Here is a 17805-nt window from a genome sequence, read left to right as displayed (position 1 = left end):
TTGATGTAAGAAGTGGGGTTCCCCAAGGATCAGTATTAGGACCACTGTTGTTTTTAATTTTCATAAACGACATTGATGAAGGGATAGAGGGCGTGATGTCTAAATTTGCAGATGATGTTAAAATTGGTAGAGTAGTTAATGATCACTGTCAAGCTGAGCTTCTTCAGAGAGACCTAGATAGACTTCAAGAATGGTCAGAAAAATGGCAGCTGTGCTTTAATCCAACAAAGTGTAAAGTATTACACCTGGGAAACAGTAATCCCAAAATAACTTATTCACTTGGTGGAGTTCAACTAAACCCAGTACTGGAGGAAAGGGACTTGGGTGTTACGATACGGTCAGACATGAAATTCTCTGAGCATTGTAAACAGGTTGCAAGGAAGGCCCATGGTGTCCTATCGATGATCTATCGAACTTTTGCAAGTAGAGATAGGGACGTGATAATCCCATTATATAAGGCTTATGTTAGACCACACTTGGAATACTGTGTTCAAGTATGGAGACCGCACCTAAAGAAAGACATCGAGCTTCTTGAAAGGGTGCAAAGAAGGGTAACTCGCCTGGTGAGATCGGCAAAAGGGCGTCCTTATGAAGAAAGACTTCGAATATGTGGGTTGCAGAGTTTGGAAACTAGACACCTTAGAGGAGATTTGATTGAGGTGTTTAAGGCTCTGAGAGGCATCAGTAAAATGAATGAGGACAAAATTTTCAAGATTATAAATGATGCTAGAACTAGGGGACATAAATTCAAGTTACGGGGGGAAATGTTTAGATTGGACTGCAGGAAGTTTTATTTTAGCCAGCGAGTTATAAATTATTGGAATAAGTTGCCTTCATGGGTGGTAGAGGCCGACAGTTTGGGGAAATTCAAAGGTCATCTGGATAGTACTTTCGGGTAAGGGAAGCGCATAGGATGATAGGATTAATTTCCTTTTTATTTATTTTTTATTTCATTTTATTATTTTATTTATTTGTTAATTATTATTATTTATTTATTTATTTAATTTTTATTTATATCATTGTTTTGTTCGGATTTTTTTTTTTTTTTTTTTGGCTGGTGCAGCATAAGCCATAGGCTTTCTTGCACCATACGGCCGTTACTAATACTAATACTAAGTACAGCTTGTCTGGCATATCTGAGAGAATGTCTGTGACAACCTCAAGGACGAAATTTAAAGTTACTAAACAAAATTTTAACTAAATTGGTTTTTATATTAAATTAATAAAAATATATTTTAAAGTAAAAATTATAAAAAGTAAAAGAATATAGTAAGTAAACAAAATACTGTACAAAGCAATAAAGTTTTAATGCAGAACATCATATTACACAAAATTAAACACAAAAATATTACAACACAAAACAAATAACTATTTTCAAGAAGTTAACTTGAAAAAGTCCTCATGTTTTTTTGCTTTAATTTTGAAACTGCTTTCAGGCCGCATGATCATGCAACTGCTTCTAGATCAGAAGCTCACCAGGTGATATGTCATCCTGTCTCTCGAAATAAATCAGTAGCTTCTCCAGCATTCCGGTTGCTTCAGTATGACTCGTGCCAGTTGTTTCCTTACACACTTCAATCTTCAGAGTTGTCGCCATCATTAGTTTACAACAATAATGATGAGCATGCTTCCTCAGTGAGGATCTGATATCCTAGATCATTATTACGCATTATCCATGGGCAATGTCTTCATTTGTTACGTCCGAACAACCCCTAGGCATTGAAATAACTGAGCAAAATCATTATCATCCTTGTCATCACCAGGGTCTGAAGAAATATCCATTTCTTCAGATCTTTCTATTGGAACATCAGGCAAAAGTTTTTTCCAGCATTTGATAAGGGTAGTCTTGTCAGATTCTTCCCAAGCTGCAGCAGAAAAATAAATGACTGTCTTTATATTGACATTTTTAAGAAGGTCCATAAAGTTCTGCCAAAAATTTTGCAAAGATGTTGCCAAATCTCAGTTGTTTTTCTGCTGGGTGGGTTGGAGTGTTATCAATTAATAAAAATGCTTTTTCTTCCAGTCCTTGATCCCTTAAATATTTTTTAAGTAAGGGAACAAACAAGATGAAAAACCAATCTTTAAAAAGAGCTGAGCTCATCCAAGCTGATTTTTGTGACATATACTTAGCTAGGAGGGCATTTAAGTTCACATTTTTAAGAGCGCGGGGCTTAGCAGATTTTCCTATGACTAACAGTGGTAACTTTAAATTCCCGGACACGTTACTGCACAATAGCAATGTCACTCTTTCCTTACTCGATTTATGTCCTTTAGCTGACGAGTCAAGTTTTGAGCCAGGTGTTTTTTTGGGTAACATTTTGAAAAATAAACCAGTCTCATCAGCATTAAAAATTTGTGATGGAACTAAACTTTCTTCACTAATAAACTTGAGAAACTGTACTTTAAATTCTTCACTTGCAACACAATCACCAGAACGCCTTTCACCTGTAATTCCGAGCTGTCGGATTCCATGACGCTCCTTCCACCTTGATAACCACCACAAACTCACAGCAAAAGATGGGTCACCTCCTAACTTTTCATCAAGGCTAAGAGCCCTTGATTGAAGGAGGAACCTGAAAGAGGAACCCCTTGCTCTCATTCTAGACAAAACCAAATGTATAAGGCCTCGTCCAAATTTTCATTTTTTGCCTGCTTAATGGTAGCTCTATTTCCTAAGCTGTCTTTGGTCACCATTTTTGCACAAAAGTTTGATTGCTTTCCTATTTTTTTCAAATTAGAAACAGTTTGTTTTGCCACCCCTATATCAAGAGCGATCTTTTTTAAACTTTCCCCCTTAACAATGCGAAAAAGTAAGTTCAGTTTTTGTTCCATCGACACAGTAACACTTTCTTTTTGTTGCCATCTTCTGTTAACCCAAAACCACAAAAAATTTTAAAAATAAATAAAAATACAAGTAAAAATACAAAAAACACACTAAAGAATTGAGGTAAGGTGTACATGTGGACAATTCTAGCTGCAGCAGTCAACTGAATAGGTCAGCACTTGAGATTACATTATGATTGTCTCTGATCATACCACATGGTCTGGTTGGATTTCTGGAGGTCACAACCATAAAACAATAAAAACAATTAGCAATCCCATGTTTATTAGGCTTTTCTGTTAGTCCAATATATTATAAAAGGATAGTAAAACGATCTTATTGAATTTGCAATAATACTGACAGCTGGAATTGTGGGTTTTTACATTATTAGCATTAGTAGAGGCATATGATGCAAGAAAGCAAGCTTATGCAGCATCAGCCAAAAAAAAAAAAAAAAAAACCCTTCCACTTCACCCCTCCGTTCTTTCGAAATACCTGTCCAGCTGAGCCTTAAATTTATTTAGGCTATCAACTTCTAGAACAAGGGATGGAAGTCTGTTCCACCAACCAACTAAACTACCCACTGGCTAAAGGCAAATTTCCGCACGTATATCCTACATCTGTCTTTCCTCAATTTGAATTTATGCTCTCTCAGGTGATTATTCTGAGCAAGAGGCAGTATCCCATTTGCATTGAGCATGCTTAAACCATTCGAGGCTTTGTACACCTCTATCAGATCACCTCGCCGGTGCCTAGTCTCCAGACGCTGTAATTCGCAAAACTTAAGCCTTTCTTCGTAAGAGCAACACTTCATTCCATTCACTAACCTTGTTGCCCTTCTCTGTACTCGTTCCAGCAATTCTACACCCTTCTTGAAATGAGGCCTGTATATAGTACTCAAGGTGCGGCCTGACCATTGCCTTATACAAGGGAATAATCACTTCCCTATCCCTGCTAGAAAAATTCCTGTTTATCATTGATAAGACACCATGAGCTACTCTTTCAGCCCATCTGCACTGCTCAGAGAACTTCATATCTGCCTGCACAATTACCCCCAGGTCATTCTCATTCTCTACCACTGTCAGTGTAGTACCACAGAGTTGATACGTTGCTCTGGGGTTGCTGTTTCCCCATATGTAGTACTTTACATTTGTCAATGTTAAACTTCATTTGCCACCTCTCAGCCCATCTGCTCAACCTTTCCAGATCCTGTTGCAGCAGCATAGCGTCAGTAGCATCCTTAACAACCCTGCCAACCTTTGTATCGTCTGCAAACTTGGACATTAAGCTTGATATACCATCATCAATATTATTTATAAATACAGAAAACAACAATGGACCCAACACTGAATCCTGAGGGACTCCAATAATAACATTAGTCCACGATGAGCAGTGTCCATTAATTACCACTCTCTGTCTTCTGCCACTCAACCATCCCTTTATCCATAGCAACAATTTGCCACCAATGCCACACTGCTCCAATTTGTGCAGCAGTCTTCCATGTGCAACAGTATCAAAAGCCTTTCTAAGATCCAAATATATAATATCAAAGTTATTCCCTGCATCCAATTCTTTTGTGACTACATCATAGTATTCAATCAAATTGGTCAGGCAAGACCTTCCCTTAACAAAACCATGCTGTGTCTGAGCTATAACAGAATTCTTGTCAAGATGATCCTGCAGTGCTTCTTTAACCAGTGCTTCCATTAATTTTCCTGGAACAGAAGTTAAACTCACAGGTCTATAATTACTTGTGTCAGCCTTTGATCCTCCTTTGTGAATTGGGGTTACATTTGAACATCTCCAGTCTGTGGGTACCTCCCCTGAGTCCAAGAAAGCTCTCATAATTATGGCTAACGGATTGCTTACTTCCTTTGCTGCCTCCTTTAATATAACTGGATAGATCCCATCCACCCCAAGTGCCTTTCTTGTATTTATCTTCAACAATTTCTCCTCCACTTTACTCTCAATTATTACAAGATCATCCAGCTCACTGCCAGTGTTTACTTCATCTATGGCATTCCCCTTCCTGAATAACTCCTCATGTGTGAATGTAGATGCAAAATATTCATTTAGTTTGTTAGCTACCTGAGCAGGATCATGAACAGTTGAACCATCAATATCAAGTGGACCAATCTGATTAATCCCTTTCCTTCTAGAGTTTACATACGTAAAGAACTCTTTGTTGTTTTTTCTTTACATCTTTTGCCAAAAATTTCTCATAATCTGCCTTTGCCTGCCTAATCTCCTTTGTGACTTGGTTACAGACCAGCTTATATCTATCATAGGCTTCCATGTCACCCATTAATTTATATGTATCACATGCATTTTTCTTCTTTGCCACATGTCTCATTAGTTCATCTGACATCCATTTAGGCCTAAACCTTGAACAATATTTCTTAGTTGGTATGTAAAGCCTAGTAGCTTCCAAGATAAATTCTTCGAATGCTTCTCATTTTGAATTTGCTGTTGGTAACATCATCAGCTGGTCCCACCGTACAGAATTTAAGTAACGTCTCAGACCACCGTAGTCACCTTTACAAAAGCAAAAACCCTTCCCTTTACCCCTGATGGTAGTTACCTCTTTGAATAAATCCCACTTCAGCACACTGTGATCACTGCCACCTAGTGGTTCCTTTATCTGCAGATTCTTAATGCATGAAGAATCACTACTGATAATCAGATCAAGAGTATTACTCCCTCTAGTTGCCTCCCGAACATGCTGATGTAGAAAACAATCATCCAATAAATCCACAAAAGCCTTGCTAGTGTGTGAGTGACCAACCCACAAATTCCACAAATTCCATCTGGGAAATTAAAATCCCCCATTATAAGACTCTCTGATTTACTGGCCCACTCTATTTCCCTGTACAGTTTCTTATTATACTCATGAGAGTCATTAGGCCTATAGCACACTCCTACTCTCAATTTAGATCTCCCAATGCTTATGTCACACCAAACTGACTCGACACTGCACTGTCCAGCGATGTCAACTGGCTTCACTTCCTTGGATTTTATGTGTTTCTTAACTAATAGCATAACCCCTCCTCCCTTCCTATCCTGTCTATCCTTTCTATAGATGTTGTACTCCCCAAATTCCAGTTCTGCATTACTTATATCTGTGTGACACCACGTCTCTGATATCCCAACAATATATTGCCCTTGATGCTTTGAGCAATACCTCAAATTCATCAGATTTATTTACCAAACTCCTAGCATTGGTTTACACGCAAGTATACATGCACCTGTTCTTTTTCTTAGCTACCCTAACACAACCCATGTGTTTATTTGTACCCCAATGACTCCCAGCAGTCTCTGAAATATCCTGCATCTTATTTTCCAAGCTGCTGCTCATTCCAATAGAACCAGTGCAAGAATCACTTTCACCTCTGCCAGTGGCTACTGTTAATCTATTAGTCCTTGTATGCCCCCAATCTAGCAGTTTTCCGACCCACCTAACACTGCCTCGATAGCATCAGAAAACATTCTTGCACCCTTTCTATTTAAGTGTATCCCATCCCTGTAAAAGCAGTCTCTCCTGTTAACAAGTACAGTCCAGGCTGAAAAAAATTCTATCCCTTGAGCCTTGCACAATCTTTCCAGGGCCGAATTGATTGACAGGGCTCTCATCATATACTGCCTCCTATCGTGTCTGGGCAGAATTGCAGACACTCAAATTCAACCCTAATTCACGGCTTTTTTTCAACAGTAACCTGTACTTGTTACGTAATTCCGCCAGTCTCCTACTCTTAATATCATTAGTGCCAACGTGTACAACTATATCACCTTTGTGTGGTGTTCTTTGTTATCAATTGCTTATCTTTTTTACTGTTTTATATTTTAAACCTCCTCCCAAATGTCAGTGAACAGAAATTTTTTTTTTTTTTCGATAGAATTTTTTCCCCTGACTGAAAATCCAGTCCAGATTAATGGGGTTCTACTGTATATAATGGAAGCTTTGTCAATCAGTTTGGCCCTGGAGAGATTGTGCAAGGCTCGTGGGGTAGAATTTTTCTCAGCATGGTCTGTGCTTGTTAAAAGGAAAGACTGCTTCTACAGGGATGGGATGCACTTAAACAGAAATGTGCAAGAATATTTGCTGATGCTATTGAGGCACTGCTAACTGGGTTGGAAAACAGCTACCTTGGGAGATATACAGACTAATTAATTAACAATAGCCACAGGGAGAGAGGTGAAAGTAATACTTGCACTGCTTCTATTGGAATATGCAACAGCCCAGAAAGCAAGATTCTGGGGATTTCAAGGCTTGTTATGGGTCACATCATGGAACAAAGAAATACATGGGCTGCATTAAAGTAAAGTAAGTCCAGATGCACGTATACTTTCGTACACACCAATGCTAGGAGATAGTAAATAAATTCAAAGAATTTTAAGGGCTGGTAAAGTCATCAAATACAGACATTGTTGAGTATCAGAGATGTGGTGTCACTCACATATAAGGGATGCAGAATTTGAATATGGGGAGTACAAGGTGTACAGATGTAACAAACAGGATATGAGGAGGGGAGGGTTATGCTCTTAGTTAAAGAAGCACATAAGGTTTTAGGCAGCACATCCCATTGGCATGGGTGGCCAGTGCAATGCTGAGTCAGTTTGGTGTGACATAAACACTGGGAAACCAAAAATGAGAGTAGGAGTATGTTAGAGGCCTATTTTCTCTGATGAGTGCAACAAACAACTGTACAGAGAAATAGAGTGGGCCAGTAAATCAGAATGTCTTATAATGGGAAATTTTAACTTTTCAGATATTGACTGGAACTTGTGGGTTGGCCATTCACACACTAGCAAGCCCTTTGTGGATTTATTGGATGGCTGTTTTCTACAGCAGCAGCATGTTAGAGTTGCAATGAGAGAGAGAGAGAGAGAGAGAGAGAGAGAGAGAGAGAGAGAGAGAGAGAGAGAGAGAGAGAGAGAGAGTGAGAGAGAGAGTGCAATACTCTTGATCTGATTATCAGTGGTGATTCTTTATGTATTAAGAATTTGCAGATAAAAGAACTACTAGGTGGTAGTTATCACAATGTATTGATTTGGGATTTACTTAAAGTAACTACCATCAAGAGTAAAGATAAGGGTTTTTGTTAAGAAAAGGATACTACAGTGGTCTCAGACAGTTTTTAAATTCTGTACTGTAAGATCACTAATAATGTTAAATGGGAAGTAATTACAGAAGCTACTAGGCTTTTCATACCAACCAAGAAATGCTGTTCAAGGCTTAAACCTAAATGAATGTCAGATGAACTAACTGAGACACCTGGTGGAGAAGAAAAATGCATGGGATGCATATAAATTATTAGGTGATACAGAAGCATATGGTAGATATAAACTACTCTTAAATCAAGTCACAAGGGAGGTTAGGCAAGCCAAGGCAGACTATGAGAAACCTTTGGCAGAGAATGCAAAGGGGAATGAAAAGGTGAAATGGGACAATTTTTTTTTTATTGCATCATTTGCCACTACTAATATTCACATTTAAACCGATGCTCAGGTGCTGCATGCTAGTCAAAGAATATTCACCTCCAAGAAATGACAAATTTTTAAAACATTTTGCCATTTTATCAACCTAATTGTCATGTTAAATCATACTCTATAACTAGCTTTATAGTTCTAGTCATGCTCATTAGTTTATTTTTTAATTTAGCTAGAGATTTTGTAGGTTACTACTTAATACATGTAGAACCTTAGCATCATTCGTATCTTGCTGCCTTTGTTATCATCAGAGAGCAAGTGGTAGGGAAATTCTAATTTTTTTAATTGTGGCAAATAGATAGCTCTAAAATTCAAATCTCTTAGGTCGGTATTAGTTGGATAATTTTGTTATATATTATAATTAACTTTCATGTGTAACGGTATAGCCTAATACATATAATGCAAACTTGGTAGCATCCTGGTTAGAGATATTATTGCTGCATAACTGATGAATTGGAGTAGGATTGTTATTGCATTTAACTTTTCATTTAGAATTAGAAGTATGATTATTATTATTTGGGATTCTCTGATTATGTGATTCTGATTGTGCACAGTCAGATATGAAATTTAGTTTTCTGAACAGTGCAGACAGGCTGCCAGAGCTGGTCATGGGGTCTTGTCAATGATATACAGGAAATTTGTTAGTAGGGATAAGGAGGTGATTATCCCTTTGTATAATGCAATGGTCAGCCTGTGCCTTGAGTACAGTCAGTCCTCGTATAACGTGTTTACACTAGATGAATTCGATCATACACGATTTATAAATAGGGGAACGATGTATATAACACGAACCGAATTCGCTTATGCACAATTCGCCTTTGTGTTTACAAGAAATGGCAGTCGAACGCAGAATCACCCCAACTGAATGCAACACAATAGCAATAAAGAGAAGATTCTGAAAATGTATTTATATTTTTTATATCAGTGAAGTGGATACACATTTCACCATAATAACGTAAAAACCCACACAATTGCAGCTATCGGTATTATCGCAAATGCAATTAGATCGAGTTTGCTACCAGTTTATAACAGATTCAACTAGCAGAAACGCAACTGGAAATTGTTTTTATTGTTTTATGGTAGTAACCCCCAGAAATGTGCTCTAGTAAAATGTGGGCTTGCGAGGTGTTAATAGTGTCTCTTTGCCTTTATGGCAGAGATACACTATTGAGTTGTTTATTCAGCTGTTACACACGACAGCTTTGTTTATGTGTATCAAGTGTGCCTCTTCATTTTGTAATTGTGCTTTATTCCCTAAAAATGAATAAAATACTTAAAAGGTGTGAAAAGGAAGGGTCCTGGTGAAGACACTACAGGTTTAGAGAGAAAAAGGAAACAATATCGATAGACAGAGGCGGACTGGGTCAAAAATTCTTACCCGGGAAAATGTGTAGCTGCCTCATACTAGCGTTTATGGCCAAAATCAAACTTCTGGCCTCCGGCCCACCGGGGTTTCCCCGGTAAGGCTTAGGGTCCGCCTCTGTTAGAGAAAAAATATGAAATTGTGAAACACTTTCAGCAAAATGAAAGAACGTGATATTGCATGTGCTACCGGCCTAAATAATGCAACACCGAGAATTAGAAAGAATGCAGAGAAAATAAAAACAACTTTCATAGCAGGAACAACTCAAAGTATAATAAAATCCATTAGATCAAGACACAAGAATTGGAAGAGATGGAACGGCTGTCATCTGTTTGGTTAGAAAATCAAACAAAGAACAAGTTAGCTTACGATAGAAACAAAAGCATTAGTAATATTTTATTACGTAATAGTCATAATAAAATATTTACGTATTTTATTACGATTATTTATTGTTTGGTAATTATTTGGTTACAAATGGGTGTTCAATTTCGGGTGGCCGGCACCTAACCCTATTTTTTCCCATAGGGCCTGTTATTTATATTGCACGAGGGTTTCTAGGAACACAACTATCGTGCTATACGAGGACTGACTGTACTGCACACAGGTCTGGAGGCCTCTACATCCTTCCATTTTAGGAAGGATGTAGAGTTGCTAGAACAAGTACAGAGAATAGCAACAAGATTGGTGGGGGAAATGAAGGGGTCCTCTTACCAAGAAAAGCTTAAGTTCTGCAAATTGCAGCAGCTGGAGAATAGGCACCTGCAAGCTGATCCGATTGAGGTGTATAAAGCCTTGAATTCGTTGAGCAGGCTCAATGCTGATTTCCTCTCACTCAACATAATGAAGTTTCTTCATAATGTGAGTGAGAGGAAGAATCTTCATTATGAAGATTCTTCCTCTCACTCACACTTAGGGAGCATAAATTCAAATTGAAGACAGTTGTAGAATAGATGTGCGGAAATTTTCCTTTAGCCAGTGGGTAGTTGATTGCTGGAACAAACTTCTATCTGTTGTTGTAGAAGTTGATAGCTTAAATAAATTCAAGGAAGAACTGGACAAACGTTTACAGCAAATGGATATGTGAAATGAGAATTTTATTTATTTTTTATTTTTTTTGGCTGATGCTGTAATAAGCTTGCTTTCTTGCATTATATGCCTCTCCTAATGCTATTGGTGAATTTGTTTGTTACTCATCATTTATAATTGTTTAAGGAACAACATACAACTTCTGTTGCTATTTTCTTTTATTAATAAAAACATTTGAAGTTTAATTATATATAATTAATAACGCAAGCTGCATAGCATAATCGGTGCATAATGTTATTACTGAATTAGGTATATTTCTTTAGTATAGTATTTTTAAATTATATTGAATTTGAACAAATATCATGCCTCAGACTAGAGCAGCAAAGCAAAGGGCTCAAGCTAGTGGGAGTGCCATTGCTTTGAGGAGAACCGAGAGAAGCAGATGTCCTTGAATGATGGCCTTATGATATGTATGGCTTGTTTAATGTTTGCATAGCTATCAAGAACAGGACATGGTATTGCCAAGGGGTGTGCGCTCGATGTAAGGAATGTCAAGATATTAAACGCCAACTCAGCATTTCAATGGGGCTTTATGAGAACTTGAAGAAGAGTGTAGATGTCCTCAATGTTATTTCTGTAATGTTATTTGTTTTTTTTAGGAGCATTAGCAACTAAGGCCATATTGCTCCGGGATATGCAGTAGTCATTCCCTGACCTTTTCGCATCCTCCGTATTTGGTGGTGACGGGCTCGAACCCCGGTCTAATCAAGAAGCGTGTGCTACGCACTGCTGCTCCTTCCCACCTGGCTACGGAGGCGCCTGTCCTCAAAAGGAATTAAATTGGATGTCCACCAAGCTCTCAGCTTCCCACATCAATATTAGAGCTTGCACTTGATCATCACGCAACACAGTTAGCAACATAGCAACCCCCAAGGCAGGATGTGCTGGTACTACAGGAGCTAGTTCTTGTCAGTGACTGTATTGTCAGAGAAACGGGAAATATACTGTGCAAGAAGGATAGGTGGAATAGACCAGAGTATCTCTCCAGGGATAAAAGTTCATGATGCTGTAGAGCAGATTTCATCTTTTAAGGACACAAAAGGTGATACTGCTGTACACTTTAGCACTAATGACATTAAGAATAGATCTGCAGATTTACTCTGAACAAGTACAGGGTAATGTTAAAAAAAAAGTTCCAAGTTAGTATTAAATTTGAAAATGTCTGCAATTCTGCCCAGATACGATAGGAAGAGTATATGATGAGAGCCATCTGAAATCAATTCAGCCCTGGAGAGATTGTGCAAGGCTCATGGGGGTAGAATTTTTCTGAGCATGGTTTGTGCTTGTTAACAGGAGAGACTGCTTCTAAAGGGATGATATACACTTAAATAGAAAGGGTGCAAGAATATTTGCTGATGCTATCAAGGCAGTGTTAGGTGGGTTAAAAAACTGCTAGCTTGGGAGGATACACAGAATAATAGATTTACAAGAGTCGCAGGCAAAGGTGAAAGTGATTCTTGCACTGCTTCTATTGGAATGAGCAGCAGCCTTGAAAGCAAGATATTGGGGATTTCAAAGACTGCTGGGAGTCATCATTAAACAAGTAAATACAAGGGCTGTGTTAGGGTAACTAACACAGGTGCATGTATACTTGCCTGTACACCAATGCTAGGAGCATAGTAAATAAATTTGATGAATTTGAAGTGCTGGTCAAGACATCAAATACAGACTTTGTTGTCATATCAGAAGTAGTGTCACTCTGATATAAAGGATGCAGAATTTGAATATGGAGAGTACAGTGTGTAGAGAAAGGTCAGACAGGATGAGGAAGGAGGAGTTATGCTCTTAGTTAAGAAACTAAATCTAAGGTAGAGCATCCAGTTCACATTGATTGCCAGTGCAATGTCAAGTCAGTTTGGTGTGACATAAGCACTGCAAAAGCAAAAATGAGGGTAGGAGCATGTTACAGGCCAAATGAATCTGATGAGTACAACAAAAAGCTGTATAGAGAAAGTAGGCCAGTACATCAGAATGTCTTATAATACAGGATTTTAACTTCCCAGATATTGACTGGAACTTCTGGGTTGGTCACTAACAGAATAGCAAGACTTTTCTGGATTTATTGGATGACTGTTTTCTACATCAGTACGTTGGAGAGGCAACCAGAGGGAGTAATACCATTGATCTGATTATAAGAAGTGATTATTCATTCATTAAGAATTTGCAGATAAAAGAACCACTAGGTGGCAATGGTCACAGTGTATTGATTTGGGATTTACTTAAAGATGTAACTACCATCATGGGTAAAGGGAAGGGCATTTGCTTTTGTAAAGGTGACTACAGTAGTCCAAGACAGTTTTTAAATTCCATACAGTAGGACCAACTAATGATGTTACCATCAGCAAATTCTAAATGGAAAGCATTAATGAATTAATCATAGAAGCTACTAGGCTTTTCATAAAAACTAAAAAATACTGTTCAATATATAGGCCTAAACTCATGTCATATGAACTAATGAGACGTGGCACAGAAGAAAAATGCATGGGATGCACATAAATTATCAAGCAAAACAGAAGTGTATAGTAGATATAAACTAATCAGTAAACAAGTTACAAAGGAGGTTAGGCAAGCGAAGGCAGAAATCTTTGGCAAAGGATGTAAAGATTTCTTTACTTATATAAACACTAGAAGACAGGGGATGAATCAAATTGGTCCACTTGATATTGATGGTTCAACTGCTGACGATCCTGTTCAGTTTACTAACAAAACTGAATGAGTATTTTGCAGCTACATTCACACATGAAGATTTCTTTAAGGAAGGGAATGTTAGAAGTTAATCAAACTCTAGCAGCGAAACTAAAGTATTAATCCACTCTGATACATAAATTAATTATTTTATTCTGTATATTTCAATTAGAAGGTTTATATCCTTTGAAGGACATTAATGAATTAAGCATATATTTCAATAACTGAATAAGCACAAAAAGACAAAATATCAGTCCCTACAAAATACATTGCAAGGATAAATCAATTTTCACAAGAGTAATACATACTGTGTATGGACTTCACTGACCACATTACAGGAAGGAATTGGATTCTGCCAACAGTCCTTTACAGAACCAGTTTCATCGGACATTTTCCACAACAAGGTGTAAAACAAGACTGTTGCTTATCCACTTCTATAATAATTTTAGCACTTTTACTGAACAAAATTATCATCATCATCCTCTTTAAAAATGATTGAAACTGCAATAAAAAGTAAAAATCAAATATATTTATATTGGACTTTAAATCAGTTTTATTAACTTTCTAAATTGATTTTTATTAATCATATTTTTAAAATACAGTATATCATCGATACCGTACACTTTAGATTTGTATGATTATACAAAAGAAAAAAGTAGGTCAAACGTTAGGGTAACTAACACAGGTGCATGTATACTTGCCTGTACACCAATGCTAGGAGCATAGTAAATAAATTTGATGAATTTGAAGTGCTGGTCAAGACATCAAATAGAGACATTGTTGTCATATCAGAAGTAGTGTCACTCTGATATAAAGGATGCAGAATTTGAATATGGAGAGTACAATGTGTAGAGAAAGGTCAGGCAGGATGAGGAAGGAGGGGTTATGCCTCTTAGGATAGCATGAATAAAGAATTGCATAACCAATATATGCACTTAGGTTGTTTTGTACTGGCTTTCTACAGAAGTGTTGAATGCTTAAGTTTTGCCATTATTACCAACACTCTTTGGCATCTCTCATATTGTGGATATAACTTTGCAACTGAGATGGCATGTTGCATTACCAGAATACCTGGCCGCCCACTGATGATGAAGCCCACTAGCTTCGAAACGATTGTCTGGGTGGTGGTATCCTCTGAAAATAAATAACAGTAGTCTTCTCTACTAGAGAGCTATTTATTTGAAGTGCAATACCAGCTATCTCATTGTGAAGGCACCCACAATATGAGATACTATTAAAATGCCTTTTACACTACATACATAGTTCAAATTTATGGGTTAACTATGGTGTATCTACACCGATATTATATAGTTAATTACCAAAATCCATAAGGATTATGCCTTGTGCATTTTGTTTTCAAATAAAAAAAACATACACATACACTTCATTGGCCCATTTCTACTAATAACACCACTCTGCATAGTTTTTGGTGTTTGTAAACTAATAGCTGTTTTTAACTCAGATTTTTTATGCTGATTTCAGAAATGTTATTCATTTTAGCATTAGCATTAGTTGAGGCATATGATTCAAGAAAGCAAGCTTATACAGCATCAGCCAAAATAAAAAAAAATAAAAAATAAAAAACTTCCCATTTTATCCATGCGGTCACTCCAAATGTGTGTCTAGTTCAGCCTTAAATTTATTTAAGCTCTCAACAATAGATGGAAGTCTGTTCCAGCAATCAACTACCCGTTGGCTAAAGGCAAACTTCCGCACATTTATTCTACAACTGTCATTCCTCAATTTGTATCTATGCCCCCTCAGGTTCTTAATCTGAGCAAGCGGTAGGATCCCATCAGCATTGAGCCTGCTCAAACCATTCAAGGCCTTATACACCTCAATCAAATCACATCGCAGGTGCCTAGTCTCCAGATGCTGCATCTTTCAGAACTTAAGCCTTTCTTCATAAGCGCTCCCCTTTGTTCCTCTCACCAGTCTTGTTGCTCTTCTCTGTACTCGTTCTAGCAACTCTACATCCTACTTAAATGACGTCTTCAGACCTGTATACAGTACTTAAGGTGTGGCCTGACCATTGCCTTATAAAAAGGGATAATCACCTTCTTGTCTCTCTGCTAGCAAAATTCCTATATATCATTGACAAAACTCTATGACCTGCTCTGGCAGCCCGTCTACACTGCTCAAAGAACTTCAAATCTGACTGCACAATTACCCCCTAGTCTCTTTCATTCTCCACCTCAATGAGTCTAGTACCACAGAGTTGGTACTTTTCTCTTGGGTCACTGCTACCCATAAACAGTACTTTGCATTTGTCAATATTAAACTTCAGTTGCCACTTTTCAGCCAATCTGCCTAACTTTTCTAGATCCTGTTGCAGTAGTATACTGTCTTCACTATCTTTATCAACCCTGTCAACCTTTGTATCGTTTGCAGACTTGGGCATTAACCCTGATATATCTTCATCGATATCATTAATAAATACACACAAAACAACAATGGGCCCAGCACCAAACCCTGAAGTACTCAACTAATAACATTCGTTCACGTAGAGCAGTGTCCATTGATTACTTGACAAATGCAAAGTACTATATATGGGTAGAAGTAACCCCAGAGAAACGTACCAACTGTGTGGTACTACACTTAAGGTGGTAGAAAATGAAAAAGACCTAGGAGTAATTGTGCAGGCAGATATGAAGTTTTCTGAGCAATGCAGACAGGCTGCCAGGGCAGGTCATGGGGTTTTGTCAATGATATATAGGAATTTTGCTAGCAGGGAAAAGGAAGTGATTATCCCTCTGTATAAGGCAATGGTCAGGCCACGGCTTGAGTACTGCGTACAGGTCTGGAGGCCTCATTTTAGGAAGGATGTAGATTTACTTGAGCGTGTACAGAGAAGGGCAACAAGATTGGTGAGGGGAATGAAGGGATCCTCTTACCAAGAGAGGCTTAAGTTCTGCAAATTGCAGTGGCTGGAGACTAGGCACCTGCGCAGTGATCTGATTGAGGTATATAAGGCCTTGAATGGGTTGAGCACGCTGAATTATGATGGGATCCTTCCACTTGTTCAGATTACGAACCTAAGGGGGCATAAATTCAAATTAAGAAAGGACAGATGTAGAATAGGTGTGCGGAAATTTTCCTTTAGCCAGCGGGTGGTTAATTGCTGGAACAAACTTCCATCTGTCATTGTGGAAGTTGATAGGTTGAATAAATTTAAGGAGGAACTGGACAGGCATTTGGAGGGAATGGTGTGATTTTTTTTTTTTTTTTTTTTTTGGCTGATGCTGCATAAACTCATACATTTGCTTTCTTGCATCACATGCCACTACTACTACTACTCTCTCTGCCATCAACCACTCAACAATCCCTTTATCCATTGCAATAATTTGCCCTTAATGTCATACCGCTTCAATTTGTACAGCAATTTTCCATGTGCAACATGGAAGACCGCTTTCCTGAAATCCAAGTATATGTTATCAAAATTATTTTTTGCATCCAGTTTCTTTGTGACTGCATCGTAGTATCCAATCAAATTGGTCAGAAAAGACTTCCTCTTAACAAACCCATGCTGTGTCCAAACTATTGCTGCTGTCTTGTATAGGTGATTCTGTATCAGCTCTTTAACCAGTGACTCCATTATTTTCTCCAGAATAGAAATTGAACTCACAGGTCTATAATTATTTATGTCACCCTTTGAACCCCTTTGTGAATTGGGGATACATTTCCACATCTCCAGTCCATGGGGACCTCGCCTGACTCTAAGGATGCTCTCGTGATTATGGCTAAATATTTGCCTACTTCCCTTGCTGTCTTCTTCATTATAACTGGATAGATTCCATCTGCCCCAGATACTTTTTCTATGTTTAACTTCAACCATTTCTCCTCCACTTTGCTCTGCAACCTATATTCTGCAACCACTCTTTTTCAATTTAAATTTTGGATTGCTTGTGTGTGTCATCTGAGAAAATATGGATGCCATCAGCATTTACTTTAATAAATTTTCTGTCTATACTACAAAATGTCCACACAGTCAGAGGGGTTTCTTTATAAGAAACAGTACCATATTTAATAGTCATGTGAGAGTTTGAACCATAGTCACTCAGCACATGTACTCATGTATCCTTGTGCCTGATCACTAAGCCAAACAAGAGCTTTCCAAAGTGGGTGTTACCAAATACAGTACAGGACCTCATCAGAATTTCACAATCTGGAAGGTTTGATAAAATCCTTTTTTTTTTTTTTTTTTTTTTTTTTAATATATACTAAGGAGCTTTGCCCCCCTGCTTCTTTTGATAAAATGAAATAAAATACTTACAGAAACTTTTGACACCGTGTGTGTCTCTTCCTTAGCTATGAATTCATAAATACGTTACATATGGAAATCAAGAATGGCACTGCGTGGTCA

At 37.8% G+C, this 17805-nt stretch overlaps 1 protein-coding gene across 3 annotated transcripts in view; it reads right to left on the bottom strand.

Annotated features, from left to right (window-relative positions):
- LOC150077228 (uncharacterized) overlaps nt 1-17805 on the bottom strand; it is a 221082-nt gene that overhangs the window by 153873 nt on the left and 49404 nt on the right. For all 3 annotated transcript variants that reach the window (XM_090386898.1, XM_090386899.1, XM_090386900.1), the window contains exon 2: nt 13751-13943. In XM_090386898.1, coding sequence (XP_090243024.1) covers nt 13751-13833 — 83 coding nt within the window. In that variant the 5' untranslated portion in view covers nt 13834-13943. The remainder of the gene's footprint in view (nt 1-13750; nt 13944-17805) is intronic.

Source organism: Mastigoproctus giganteus, chromosome 12 (genome assembly GCF_048544385.1).
Source record: "Mastigoproctus giganteus isolate SK-2022 chromosome 12, ASM4854438v1, whole genome shotgun sequence".
In the NCBI taxonomy this organism is placed as follows: Eukaryota; Metazoa; Arthropoda; class Arachnida; order Uropygi; family Thelyphonidae; genus Mastigoproctus; species Mastigoproctus giganteus.
Note: the sequence above shows the minus strand (reverse complement) of the source record. Positions and strands in the feature narration are given on the sequence as shown.